Raw genomic sequence first — 13,846 nt, 5'->3', positions numbered from 1 at the left:
GTTCCCTTCTTCAGGGGATCTTTGCAACCCAGGGATTAAACTCGGGTCTCCTGCATTGCAGGCAGCTTTTTTAGTCTGTGCCACCAGGGAAACCCTACATGTCTCATAAAATAAATAAATAAAAATAAGATAAATACAATAAAATAAAAAAATAAAAATATGGGCTGGGGTGGGAGGTGGGAGGGAGGCTCAAGAGGGAGGGGACATATGTGTACCTATGGCTGATCTATGTTGATGTATGGCAGAAACCAATATTGTAATTATCCTTCAATTAAAAATAAATAAAATGACAAACAAAAACGCCATGGTTAAAAAAAAAAATTAAAAAAAAAAAAAAGAAGTCAACAGAGACTAGCAGTTTCAAAACAGATCCTTCTGTGAGTTTTGGGCCTTGGGCTCTAAGCCTTCCTGTATTCTGTCCTGCTCACTCATCTCAAAAGGCAGAGACAAAGAAACAGATGAATGAACTAAGTAAGACACGCTCTTAAAGGTCCCTAATAAAGAGGGGCTACCCGGCAACAAGCAGAAAAGCAATCCCACTTGTTGGAGAACCTGAAAACATACATGAATAACACCAATACAAAAACTATGCTGACTTTCAGAACTCACATCCGGACTGTACTTTGCTCGTATACTTTGCTTAACTCTAACTGAGACGTATATTCATAAACCAATTCTTAACTTTCTTGATACTATATATATTTTAAATCCAAACTGGCTTCCCCCTATAAATAAGCACATCCCTGGGCCATTTCCTCTTATTTTTCCATTTTTATTATGGCAATTTTTAGTAAGAAAACTAATCAACAGCATAAGCAAAAGTAGAAAAAATTAATTTCCTAATAATAAATTCCTAGATCAAATATAAATAAATTTTGGTTTAACTACATTTAAAAATGATTGGTATGGGCATCATACTCACTAGAGTAAATAACCAAGCGTTGATACTACAGTAAGAAGGAAAGGGAGGAAGGGAGGAGGAAAGGGAGGAAGGGAGGAGAAAAAGGAGGAAGGGACAGAGGGAGAAGCAGAGGGAGAAGAGAAGAGGGAGGGTTAAAAAGGTGGGGTGGGGCAGTGGTGGTTCTCTGATCCTGTATGCCAAGGAATAGAAACATTTCTTCTGACACCAACAAAGAATTCCACTACAGCCAACTCCTTCGAAGATAAGCATCAATAGCTATGTTCCGGCAAGGGAAGAAAATAACTTTAATAATGCCATGATTTAAAATCAAAATTGTTATTGCTTTAAAAATTCCACAAGTGGCTAACAATAACAGCAGAGCAACAGGATTCTGATTACATTGTAATAATGCGGGGCTCACAGCAAGTCCACAGCTATTACCCAGCGATTAGGCGCCAGCACCTGGAGAAACTCCATTTACACTGACTGCTTCAATCTCCTCCACAAGTCATTTACAAATATATGATCCTAATTTCTATGAGAGAAAAAAAGACATGCTGGGACTAGAAGATTATTTGGACAATTTGGATCAACCTATTTGATAGTTTAATGTGTGCTTTAAAAGAAAAAACTTTTTCTAAACTGCTAGAAGCATGATCATGAAGTGAAAAACAAAACTAGTTATCACTTCAGCTTTTTTTTAAACTGTTTTTGTTTCCTTTTCTTTTTATATTTTTTCAAAACAAGTAGGTGAAAATGTTTAATATTCCTGGATAAGCACGGTACGTGACGCATAGCTTCTCCAGGCTTGGACTGTTGACACAGTCTACCCTTCCCTACTGGACAGCCACAGGCAAAGACTCTGGGTTTCTCTGTGCCTCAGTTTACAAGGCCAGCCAAGGAAAAAAGAAAATTTCTTATCATCACTTAATGTTACAAATAAACATAGTGAAAACGAGGAAACTACCTCTTTAAATCAATCTGTGCTGACATACAACCCTTTGATCTGAGTGTAATAGAAAGCCTAAGTGGAGGCTGAAACAACCAAATGTGGGGAATTAGTGCTCAAAGCCTGGGAAGAAGCTCACAGATCACTTCATCAAGCACCGACACCAGCAGCCAAGCACAATGCTAGGACTCTCCCGTCTCCTTGGTCACTGGTCTCAGGTTAATTTTATGCGATCACACACCAGTCAAGGGCAAGACAGAAGGTAGATCTCTCTTCCAGAGAAAAATTCCCAGGCATGGCCCCTGACCTTGACTTCTCTGGAAGGACCTTTCCTCACCTCAGCCCCACATTCCAGGTCACGTGCTGTGAAGGCATCATGGGGAAAATGCTAGGACACACGTTAAGCACAAAACTACCATCTTTTCCTAGGTATTGACCATTACTGTGAACACCTATGGCACTGTTTACACTGCTGAATTTTTAAAAATCTATCGGACATCACCGGTGGTCTGGTGGTTAAGATGCCATGTTTCCAATGCACTGGATGTGGGTTCAATCCCTGGTCGGGGAACTAAGATCGCACATGCTACCAGATGTGGCCAAAAAGGAAAAAATCTATTGAGTTCTTTATGACAAGCATTATGGGCTAGATGCTTTCCATTCAAAGAGCACACATTGGCCTTGTAATGAAGGGCTGCTGAGGAAGGGTACATTGGCATCTATCATACAGCACAGACCATCATTTTGAACATCAGACTACAAGCATCTGAATGTATTATTTACTAAAGTACCTAGATCTGTGCCCAAAGCCTTAAATTCTAGTTTTTTTCTCCATCACCTACCAGCTGGTGATTAAATGGCCTTAAGCTCTCTGACCTTGAGCTTCTCCCCACATGTATAGCTTGACTAATTCCTGATTAATCTAACCCCATGGGATTGTGGTAAGGTGCTAATAAGTTAAAAAATTTACACAGATGGTGTTTAGAAATTAAAAGTATTATTACTAATCAATTTATACTGACCAACTAGAAATTCAAGAGAAGAAAATACATCTTAGTTAAGGCTACACAGAGAAGTCCTCATAAAAGAGGGAAAATTGGAGACAGCTCTTAAAACAAGCAGGATTTAGAAAGAAAGGGGCAGGGGGAGACAGGAAGGAGGGAAGGAAGAAGGAAAGAAAGAAGAAAACATTCCAGATAAGGGGCAGTTGAGGAGAGCAGGCAGACAAGGTAGATGAGACAAAGACCTGGGTCTTTTCAGGGAGCAGCAAAGGCTAGACTGTGGGACTTCATTAATAGGCTAATGTTAAACAGTAAGGCAAGGAGGTGTCCAGAAGGTTAGGGAGAATCAGTGTTGAGTGCAAGGGAGCACTGTGAACATTTACCTTTGTGCTAGTCAGCAGAATGGAGACTACCAGGATGGGACGTGTGAGGATCAGAGGGAAACCTGTCACAGTGTCTCAGGAGTGAGGGGAGGAGGGGTCTAAACTAGAGAGATGGTAGTGGGAATTAAAAAACTGAAATGAAGGGGGCTGGAAGCGAAGGAAGGAAGGAATGGGCAGGGAGGGAGGGGTAGAATAAGGGAACTGCAAAGAAGAGAAAAAAGTCAATGAAATTTCTGAATGACTGGGGGCAAAGGGTTTGGTTACTTGAGGTTATTTTTGTTCCTGTTTAGTTTTTTGGTTTTAGTTTTTTGGGGCGATGAGGCAATCAGAAGATGTGAAGGAAAATGATGGGAATTCAGACCTCGATGTCAACACAAGATATCCAAGTGACATAAAATTGAAAGGAGGATGGAATTATCACTGACATTTTCAAGGCTGGGAGGGAAAGACATAGAGGGAGCATGGGGGGAGATTGAGCCTAGACATGTGTGGTTAAGTCATCAAAGGAAATTCAGCAGGTGAAGTTCAAGACTGGAGCTCTGAAAAAGATCCAGCAATATAACTTCTCTTCCTTAAAACATTTTGAATATTTAAGTTCTATACTTCTTGACATAAAAAAGATACATATTTCACACTATTAAATCACTTTGGAATTTTACCCCTAGATGCAGAACTACGTCAAAGACACAGTCATCAGTGATCAGGCCTTATAAGTAGCAAATGAGAAAAGGATGGATATGTCACACAGGCTGCAGGAAAGAGGCCATCACCAGCGTCCACCTACATGAAGACTTACGTTTTGCTGGGTAAACTCTCGGAACATAGCTGCTAGACTGTCATCCTCGATGTCGCAGTCTGTTTTGATAGCCACATTCAAAATGTGAATTGGTTCATCCCTGGGGACCTGTAACCCAAGAAAACGACAAAACACACTCAGGAGGCTAGCTAATACGGGGGGCAGAGAAAAGTTACAGAACTTGGTAGGATACTAGGAAAAGAGACACATCCCGCACCCCAGAATATTTTTGGGTTGCCCATTTGTATGAATAAGCAAAATGAAACCACTGCCCAACAACCACAATGGAGATTAAAGACACCTAACTTTTAAACGATAAGGCAGCAAAGGCATTAATTAGAGGTGGTCCCAAATCTTAACTTGCTATAGACTTGAAGACCACTCTGTCTCAACTTTTTTGCTGATAAAATGGGAATGAAACCATTTGCAACATTTCTTCATGCAATATAAAGGAAAGAGAGGAAAAGAAGCCATTTGAACATATTCCCACGTAATATATTTCCTAACATTTGTCAAACAGGAGAAGCATCAAACCATTACGGGGAAATAACCTGGTAGGGAAAAACCAGGACCAGGTGTTTACTGAGAAATGGAAAGAAGGGTTTAATAAAAGAACAAAATTTTAAACAAAATGCCCATTTCCTTCTGCGATCTGAAGCCCACCATTCATTGAAGATACAAAAGCACTGCTCTGCAAATACACAAGCCATCCATGACTAAGAGTTAAAGCAACCAAAGCTCAAGTCTTTGAAGCAATATTCAGAGACCCAGAGGCAGCTGTAGAGGATATAGCTGACCTCATTCTACATTATGGAATCTATGCTTAATACGGTTATTTCTATTTTTAGGTTAGAATTTATGTTCTACCTGTTTCCAAAAATACTTAAATGAGGTATATACAATTAAATAATAATAATAATAATGAGAGTACACAGCGGACTTTCCTGGTGGTTCAGTGGTTTAGAATCCATCTTGCAATGCAGGGAATGTGGGTTTGATCCCTGGTCGGGGAACTAAGATCCTGTAGGCCTCAGAGCAACTAAGCCCACATGCCACAACTAAGACCCACTGCCGCCAAATAGATAAAAATTTAAATAAATAAATGCTTAAGAAAGAGAGAGTATACAGTACAAGTTCTGTATCTGAAGAGGCAAAGCATTCTCCCAAAGGGGACAACTGTACCTTGTCTTCGTCATACAGAGATGTGTGACCTGCCTCAGGGAATGTCGGGCTTTGGGGTGGGGAATCACAGAAGCAGCCCATCACTTCATCAAAGATCCTAAAAAATACCAAATACCAAAGAAACACCCACCATGAAAAGGGGCAGAAACCCGAAGTGGCAGGAAGATGAACGCTGCCACGGCCAGCTCTGTCTAAAAGAACCATCTGTCCTACCCCGTGCTCAGCAGTCAACTGAACAGAATCACCAGTGGCTAGACAGGACGTGTAGAATTTCTACCACGTGGCAGAAATTAGGAGGATGGATGGTTTCAACTTTAATAAACCATATATATTTTCTATTTTTTAAAAAGAACAATCTCAAGCTTTTCTGTTGTGTTTTTTTTGTTTGTTTGTTTTTCATATGTAAGCTACGAGCATTGCTGTCATCATCGGTCTTAAAGTAACAGAAAGAGCCTGGGACTAGAGCAGTGACAGACCAATGTAATTACCCCTCCCCCTAGGGTAATGCATCAGTATACATCAAGAGATAGATGCTGAATGCATTTAATCAAAAGATGTATCGTCTCTGGTGGGGCTCACTCTAGTGTTGTGTTTAATTTCTCCTGACATTTCACTCATCACAGAGCAGACAGCTTCTTCTACTAGCTATTGAGGAAAAGATGGTTTTTGTTTGTTCCTTTTTTTCTGACCAGACCCATATAACAAGTACAGGCTTGTAGGATCTGCATGGGAGGGTGGAAAGGAAGGACAGATACCTCTCCCAGGGCATGTAACAGCGAGGGCTACATCTTCTTAGCTGGCTCGTGGCTAATCCAGGAGCCTCTATTCACTCCGCAGAAATCTGAGATGCCTTACCTGACAAAATCTTCAAAGGTCCGAAAAGAGACCATCCCGCCCATCCGCTGACATGGCGGAGTGAACGCATTGTCCAGCAGCACGTCGCTGACGCTGGCTACGTGAGTCATGCCGTAGTGGTTGAGGTTGGAGGAGAAGGACATTCTAAATGGTAATTGAATCGAGTGCATTAGACAAGGAGGGTAGGAGCAAGGACTGGGAGAGCCACAACAGAGAAAAGGAGCTGGGAGAGAGGTGAGACAGGGTCAGGTGGCAGAGAGCAGGTTTGGTTTTTGACCCACTATGGAGAAGCCCATGTTACTGGACTCACATTAACCCTTGCCTTGGGATTTTCCCTCCACACAAACAATATTTTTACCACCCCATAAATTTCTCCACATAAAAACCTAAGGACTAATATGGCGGTTTTCACACACTGACATCATGACATGTCTAGTGAATGAAGAGCACATAGGGGTGAAAAACCATCCTGCATCTTCCCCTTCCCTAAAACATCCTCTCTTTTAAAAGGAAGTAAGCCAGCCAAGTGAGTGGTAGCTAGGCAACACTGGAGGTATTTTTCTCTAGGAACTGTAATAGATTAAGGATTCACAGATAGATACCCACATGTACAACAACAACTCTAAGTCATCTGGAATGGTTTAATGAATCATTATTTAAAAAAAAACAAAAACAGAAAATCATGTTTCATCAGAGAGAAGCAAGTCGCAGTCTATAAAAGGAACTTTACTGAGGTATCTACCTTTTCCTTTACTAGGCTGATGGGAAGAGTAGTCATACGGATCATAGCTCCTCCCTTTTTGAAAGAGAAATAGTTTTGCCGAATTTCCTTTTTTATATTTAAACATTTCTATACCAAAATAAACATACTGTCTGTAAAAGCCCTTAATTCATCCCAGCAGAGTACACAAGGGCAGAGCATGCGTCTCAAAGTATGTGTAAGCAGGACCAACAGGTGTAAATGGAGATGCTCAAAGGGAGTGGATTTGTTCAATCTAAAAATATAACGAGTCTGGATATTCCTTGATGTGCCTCAGCAGTGTGTACTGACAGATGCTGCTGTACACTGTAGTGATGCCCAGCCAATCAGGACAGCCTCTTAGGAGGGACCACGCTAAAGGATGCCTCCAGGACTTGCCCGACACATGTTACCGGCATACTGAGCTGAAGCAAGTTCCGAGCATGGCAATGGCACCCGAACTTTGGGGACCTGCTCAAAAATCTCCTCCAAGTGCACCACCTGCAGTATTGCAGGGCGCAAGACAGCCAGCAAGGTGGACTCGAGATCTGGGTACATATTGTACTCTGTTGCAAATATAAATGGCAATGGAATTTTTTATAAATATTTTTATAAATGGGACTGTTGCTCACACAGACTATAGAGACTGACACTCCAGGTTTTTAATCCCTTGGCAGATGACCATGAAAAAGTACTTCATCTTCTGACAGTACCAGGGACTAGAAGGTAGAGTGGGAGAGGAAACCATTGATACCATGAATGAGACAGACGAAGCACATGGCAAGCAAGTCTTATACATGGCGCTCACTAGAAACAGGATTCAGAGCTGGATGAACTCAGAAAGGTTATCATCCTCTTTTCTAGGATCACCAAATGTATTTAGTAAAGGAGCAAGTTTGTGAGGCATTGTATCTTTTCTACCTGCCTGGTGTTAGACAGGAAAGAGAGTCCAGATAATCCTTAAAGGGAACTCCTGAAGTTGCTAACAGGTTGTGTTTGCGGCAAGCATGGGGTTAAGCATCTTTATCGCTCAACGGAAAACCCATGGCATTTCCAGTTTCCCCTGGTACTATGCTCTTGGGCCAGGACAGCTAAAGGCAGGCAGGAATGAAGCAAGCCTACCCTCCAAGAACAGACAGAGGACCAAACAGAAGCACTCCCTTTCTTCTCCCCCATCTAAACTGGAGGCTATAAAAGCTATAACCAGTTTTGATGACTTAATATTTAAAGGAGAGGCACAAAATAAACATAAGTCTATACATCTTTCGGTGTACAGCTGGTCATCTACAAAGAGCTCAGCACCAGCTTTAGCACTCGGGGGATTCCAATCAGAATTTCTATCCTCTCAAACTTGCATTGTGTTGCCTTGCTGGGTTCAGGAGCAGAAGGAACTCAACATATTATAAGTACCACTCTGTGTTATATCAGTCTGGAAACGTCTTCACAGGGATACACACATCAAAACTTTAGATACACTCTTCCAGTGTTAATCTCAGAGGTCTGACATAAAACTTGACTTGCATGACAACGTTAATACTTTAGAAAAACAGCTAACAAACTGATAAAACATGAGATCAGCTATTTCTGCCTGTGCATTCCTCAAAAAGGAGATACAAATTAGAGAAACTAAAAAACTGAGGAATAGTTTGCCAGGATAGGAGTGACCATAAGGGTTTCTCCTCTGAAAGCCCCAAACTAGACGGAGAGCTTAGCAGAAGAAGATGTTTACAGCAAAGCTGAACATCGGACAGGTGATTCATTCCCCTATCGTCCACAGCTGGACAGGAGCTGTTCCATACTTTTTGAGTGTTGTTTTTTAAATGGCTGGAGAAAAGCTGAAGACATGTTTTCCAAACAGAAAGTATAGTTTAGTATGTCCAAAGGGGAGTGCAGGACCTCCCAGCAGAAAGATAACATATTAGCTTGTCAAGTGAAGTGTTATTTTTTTTCTCCTGGTTTCACTAAGTTACAAAAAAAGATGCTTTTAATTGGAAAAAAACTAAATATACGGTACCTGTTTAGCGTGGGGATGTTCCCTCTGTAATTAAACAACCACAGTTAGTTACCAATAGGTTAGGGAAAGCCACAATAAAAGAACTGTCAGAGCAGATACAGACCAGTCCTGAGGAGTCCCAGTTTGGCGGCTCTGGCCTTCAGCAGACATAATTAAGTGCTCATTATGCTTCCACCCGCTGGGTGCCTCCAAAGAGGCTGACCTACCTTACCACAGCAGCTGTTGATGGAAAGGGTCAAAGTGTATTTACTATTTTTTTTCTATAGCTCTATTACCAAAAAATAATGCAGAATAAAGATAAAAGACAGGCTCATGAAAATTAATTGAAGCTGTACATTATGGTATATTATCTTAAGCTTCAACATGAGGTGTAATTCTTGACAAGATTCTGAGAGCATCTTACTTGTTCCTGTTTTACTAAAAATGCCATAAGGAGGTTCAGAGAAGCTGACGCCACAGCCCTCCCTACGTTAACTGATCTTCTAGGATATGTGAGGAACCTAAAAACTCTCCTCTAGAGAAAAGACACCAGGAATCTGGGTTCCCAAGTACCTTTTCTAGTTCTCTTTCAGCCCACTCCTGTAGAGAACTAGAAATCTAGTTCTCTTTCACCCCCACTCCTGTGGGGGTGGTATAGGAAAGACAGGTATTCTGTGCTATAGGAGCCTAAAGCTAAAATTATGCAGGAAGGTGATGACTAACGATTCCCCGATTAGACTAGTATAAACTGTTAAAAATGAATTAACATTTTTTTAAACGAAATGAATTTAGGGCAATCACGACATTTAAACATTTAAAATCTCTGGGCCTTCCATGAAAACAACCTTACCTAAATTGGGCAAGCCCTAGAATTTCCTGATAGAGAATGCTTCTGAATCATGAGAGGAACATTAGGATAAGAATGGAAACTGTGAAGCAAGTCTCTTGCATTCTCTTTGGTCTTTACCACCAACGCTTTTCTCCCCCTTTAATTTGACATCAGTCATTTCCTCGACTGAAACAAACAAACCAAAACAACCCAAATAAAAGCCCTTATTTTCAATGGTAAAAGGGAAAAGTTACACTCACCACCCACAATTTAGGAGTCCTGTAAGGGGGTTGATTGGTTGATATCTTAACCTTCTAACGCTTTTTTATCAGCATTTAATCATTGTTGGGGTTTTCTGGCACACAGAGGACTTAATGGGCAGAACAGAGTGGGTGGTGCTGATGATATGTGGGGAGGAGGAGAGAGGGAGGAAAATGATGCACTCTCCATGGCAGTGAAAGGAGCAGAATAGACTGAGCTGGCCATATAAATAAAGAGCGGTGACATATCACGGCACACAAACTGTATACCTCGCGTGATTTGTGAGTAGTGATGCTCTCTGCATCAAACCTGTATCACAGAGCAGACTCCTAAGGCAGCAAGAGCAGCCTCTGACTGCAAAACCCTGCACCTTTGCTCTTTGGATTCTTCCAGTTTTTCTTTGGGGGAACGGGTTTCATTTTACAAGAGGTCCTTCGATATCATGCACCTGGTCCTCATCAGCAAACAACAAGCACTCGTGGGTTCTAGAGCAGAAGCAGAAAACTAATAGTAAATGCTAATGAGAATATAGGAAAGTTTTCCTTTTAAAATATAAAGGATTCTTAAGAAAAAGGCCACCTGCACAGGCTCTAAACGATAAACTTCAGTTCAGAGAGAAGGACCCTACAAACAAAGCATCTCAGGCTCCTTCGAATCCAGAGTTCAGGGATTCAGAAACCAGGGTAATCTCTCTCAACTGTTAACCAATTTCTTACACTAATAAAACGGTCTCACTGCTTCTGTGGCTCCACTTGAATCCCTTAGGGAGTCCTTCCCAGGATGAGGGCCAAGTTTCCAGCAGAAAAGGGCCTAAATTGAAAAGAAGGCCACCAACAAAAAGACAGCCCTTCTCTATCAGCAATCTGCTAGCTCGCACAGGGAGCCCCCTGCTGCTCTGTTACAGAATTGGGCACCATCTACGCAGTATGGGGTAAGAACAAAACTCCCAACATCTCCAGTATTTAAAGGACCGGCCTCAAATCGATCATGTAGGAGGTAAGTTTAGAGTCAGTTTATCCCCTTCGGTAGAATAAGAAGCTGTGGGGCTGTTGGGGAGATAAGCAGGGAAGGTTAAACTCTCTACTACAAAGTAAATACTTAGCCGTGTCCATAACAATCATTTATATATTTTGTTACTCTATAAAGGGGCTATTTGATCCATTTAAGAAAATGACCGATGGGGCATGCTGCACACTATTGTGATATACCAGAAAGCTCGATCGGTGGATTGCACAGAAATCAACAACCAACACAGAGATCATGTATGAGTCAAATATTCAATTTAAATAGCTGAAAATAAAATAAAATCTGCCCCATTTCACTGCATACTCATCATGCAAAAATAAACAAATTGCTCAATCTCTGACAGGGCAATCAATTGCATCCTCAAATACAAAAAAAAAAGAATATAAATTCATTTGTAAGGTATCTGCTGTTTAGATCTTCAGAGAACTTAAGACAATGAATCTTCATTTACCATGTTTTGAAAAATATTAGAATCATTTTCCTTCCAGGAGATTAGCTCCATTTTACAGATGTGGTAACTGAGAAATCAAAGGGGATGTTTTCCAAGGACACTGCTAAATAAAGTGTCATAAACCAGAAACCAGACCTGGCATTTTCTCACCTCAGCTCCGGAGGATAGCATTCCACATCGATATAGACTAAATTTAAAGAAGGACAAGACAAATCCTTTGACTGCTGAGGTCCCCAGCATTAAGTCACCTCTGATTTTATTGATCTGCTTGCCTAGGATGGCTGGAGAGCCTGCTTCAATATGAATGCAAAGTCAGAGTTGCTGCCGGCTGGCTGAATCCTCTTTATTTAAGGAACACTGATTTCTCTGGCAGTCACAAGTTCTCGGAGCCTTTTACCATCCCTTCCAGCTGAATTTCATTTTGCTGAATTTGAGCTGGCCCTACATAAATCTTTTATCATATAAAAATGTTTCCAATTCTTCTGCCTTCTAACTTGTAGGGGAAAAAAAAGGAGACCCTATAGGAAAATGATGGGGATGCATGCCAACAAGCAGTGTTATGTCAAGCTGTGACTCAGAGCCAGGATAACGAAAATCTTTTGAAATCAGGCAGCAAAGCAGAATCAGAAGAGGTCGGCTGAATAACCTACTAGTGGTTGCTAACAGCAGTACCACAGGAGAAAGAGCAATTTGACTGGCTGTGACCAGTGGTGGTCTCCTTGCGTGACTATGTTTCTGCAGAAGAGTCCGAATCAGGAGCTGTAAAACACATCTGAACCATGTATTTCTGTTGGCGTCTCCCTGACCACCTCCTTGCTGCTCAGATGCCCCAATTCCATGGCAGAGCTTTCGTTTACAGTAAAATGATCATTGCTTCTTTCATCTGCAGCCTCCTTCCAAGCCCTTCTTTGCTCTGCTGGAAGGTTCTGCTCTTTCTGAAACGAGTGTGCCAAAAGAGCTACAATACATTACTATCGCCTGCTGTATAATTAGCTACAAATCCACAGCACGAAACTACAGGGATTTACAGGTGCCCAGGATTCCACTTTTCCTTCCCCCTGAAATCAGCTAGTCCTCCTTGAGAAGAAGGGACCTTGGACTACCTTAATGATATATCGTGAGTTTTAAACCCGACTCTCCAATCTTATGAGTCTAGAGTGCCAAAATAACACAGCAGAGACCAGAAGCTGAGTCACGGATACCAGAAAGCATGATGGTAAGCACTTAAACCTGCTGAGAATCTTTCCTTCTGCCAGATGCTTGCATCTTATCAGCAGACACCCTTGAATGAAGGAAGCAAGAGCTGTAGGGGTTTTATTTATTTATAGCTCATTCTGGCCTGCCAACTACCACCAAGCACTCCCACTGCTAAAAAATGTTACAAATTGGATGACTTTTGAGAGTCTCAGTACAAGCCAAAGAAGGGTTCTAATCTCTGGGTGTCAAAGATTGAGAATCTCAGGATTCTCAAGAATGGCAATGGGTCACTGATGAGTCCCATGGTAGGGGCTTTTGACTTTTAAACTTCCTCACAACCTCCTTCATGAAAAGAAGGTCCAGAGGCCACCCACCTACAGTGAAACTGAAGGCGTCAAGAGCCTAAACCCAGTCGTGACCGAAACGTGCTATCAGGGGAGAACACAGCCGATCTCTTCTGGATGTGAGACAAGAGAAGTGGAAAGTGTTTGAAAACATTCTATCATAGGGGGCCAAGTTCACAAGGAGCAAATAGCAGAAGTGCAGTGCAATTCAAGTTAACTTAAAACATGGATTTCCATCTAAGAAATCTGTCTTCACCCATTATATATGCACAGAAATACACAACAAATTGTACTTCCATCTTCTGATTCAACTGTGATGCTTCTTATCTGAATCACAGATGAAAAGTTTTAAAAAACGAACTGTGTTCACTAATAGGTATTACTTACGAAAATCATTTGGAGTTTTAAATTTCATACTCCCAGACTGTCATAATGTGCACAGCCATATGCATAGCTACAGAGTTTATGGGATAATATGCTTTACATATGTTTGCATAAATATAGTTATACTTTAGAAGATGAAATACACAGGCTGCCTAAAGAACCTATTTGTTTTCAGATTATTATGAGTTGCTTAATACGTCCAAAGCTAAGTAAAATTTTGAATGTCAAATGATTTGATGAGTCGTCAAAAATACATTTAGGATGAGGTTTTAGTGTAACAAGTTTTTCTATCACCAGCACAAGAGAATGATAAAACTAGGGATTCAGAGTAAGAAAAAATACACACACACACACACCTGTGAATCTAAACTCTGGGCCTCCCTGGAAAAAGACAGAGAAAAGGGAATACTACATGATAGCAGTTTGAGTTCTAGGATTAATCCATGCAGAATACTGGTTGAACTCAATGAAGAGCTGGTCTGATGGAATCTTGGACAAAAAAGAATTAAGTCCTAAAAGTCTGCATGGTAATAAAATGCTCTCTCAGTGTGGACC

The 13,846-nt window shown here is 41.2% G+C and overlaps 1 protein-coding gene across 9 annotated transcripts in view; it reads right to left on the bottom strand.

Moving 5' to 3' along the window:
- The window catches only part of ACACA (acetyl-CoA carboxylase alpha), a 271,850-nt gene that overhangs the window by 104,430 nt on the left and 153,574 nt on the right, over positions 1 to 13,846 (bottom strand). For all 9 annotated transcript variants that reach the window (XM_065911051.1, XM_065911053.1, XM_065911050.1 and 6 more), the window contains 4 exons: positions 8,821 to 8,844; positions 6,068 to 6,211; positions 5,213 to 5,309; positions 4,031 to 4,138 (listed from right to left, as the gene is read on the bottom strand). In XM_065911051.1, coding sequence (XP_065767123.1) covers positions 4,031 to 4,138; positions 5,213 to 5,309; positions 6,068 to 6,211; positions 8,821 to 8,844 — 373 coding nt within the window. The remainder of the gene's footprint in view (positions 1 to 4,030; positions 4,139 to 5,212; positions 5,310 to 6,067; positions 6,212 to 8,820; positions 8,845 to 13,846) is intronic.

Source organism: Muntiacus reevesi, chromosome 18 (genome assembly GCF_963930625.1).
Source record: "Muntiacus reevesi chromosome 18, mMunRee1.1, whole genome shotgun sequence".
NCBI classification, from domain to species: Eukaryota; Metazoa; Chordata; class Mammalia; order Artiodactyla; family Cervidae; genus Muntiacus; species Muntiacus reevesi.
Note: the sequence above shows the minus strand (reverse complement) of the source record. Positions and strands in the feature narration are given on the sequence as shown.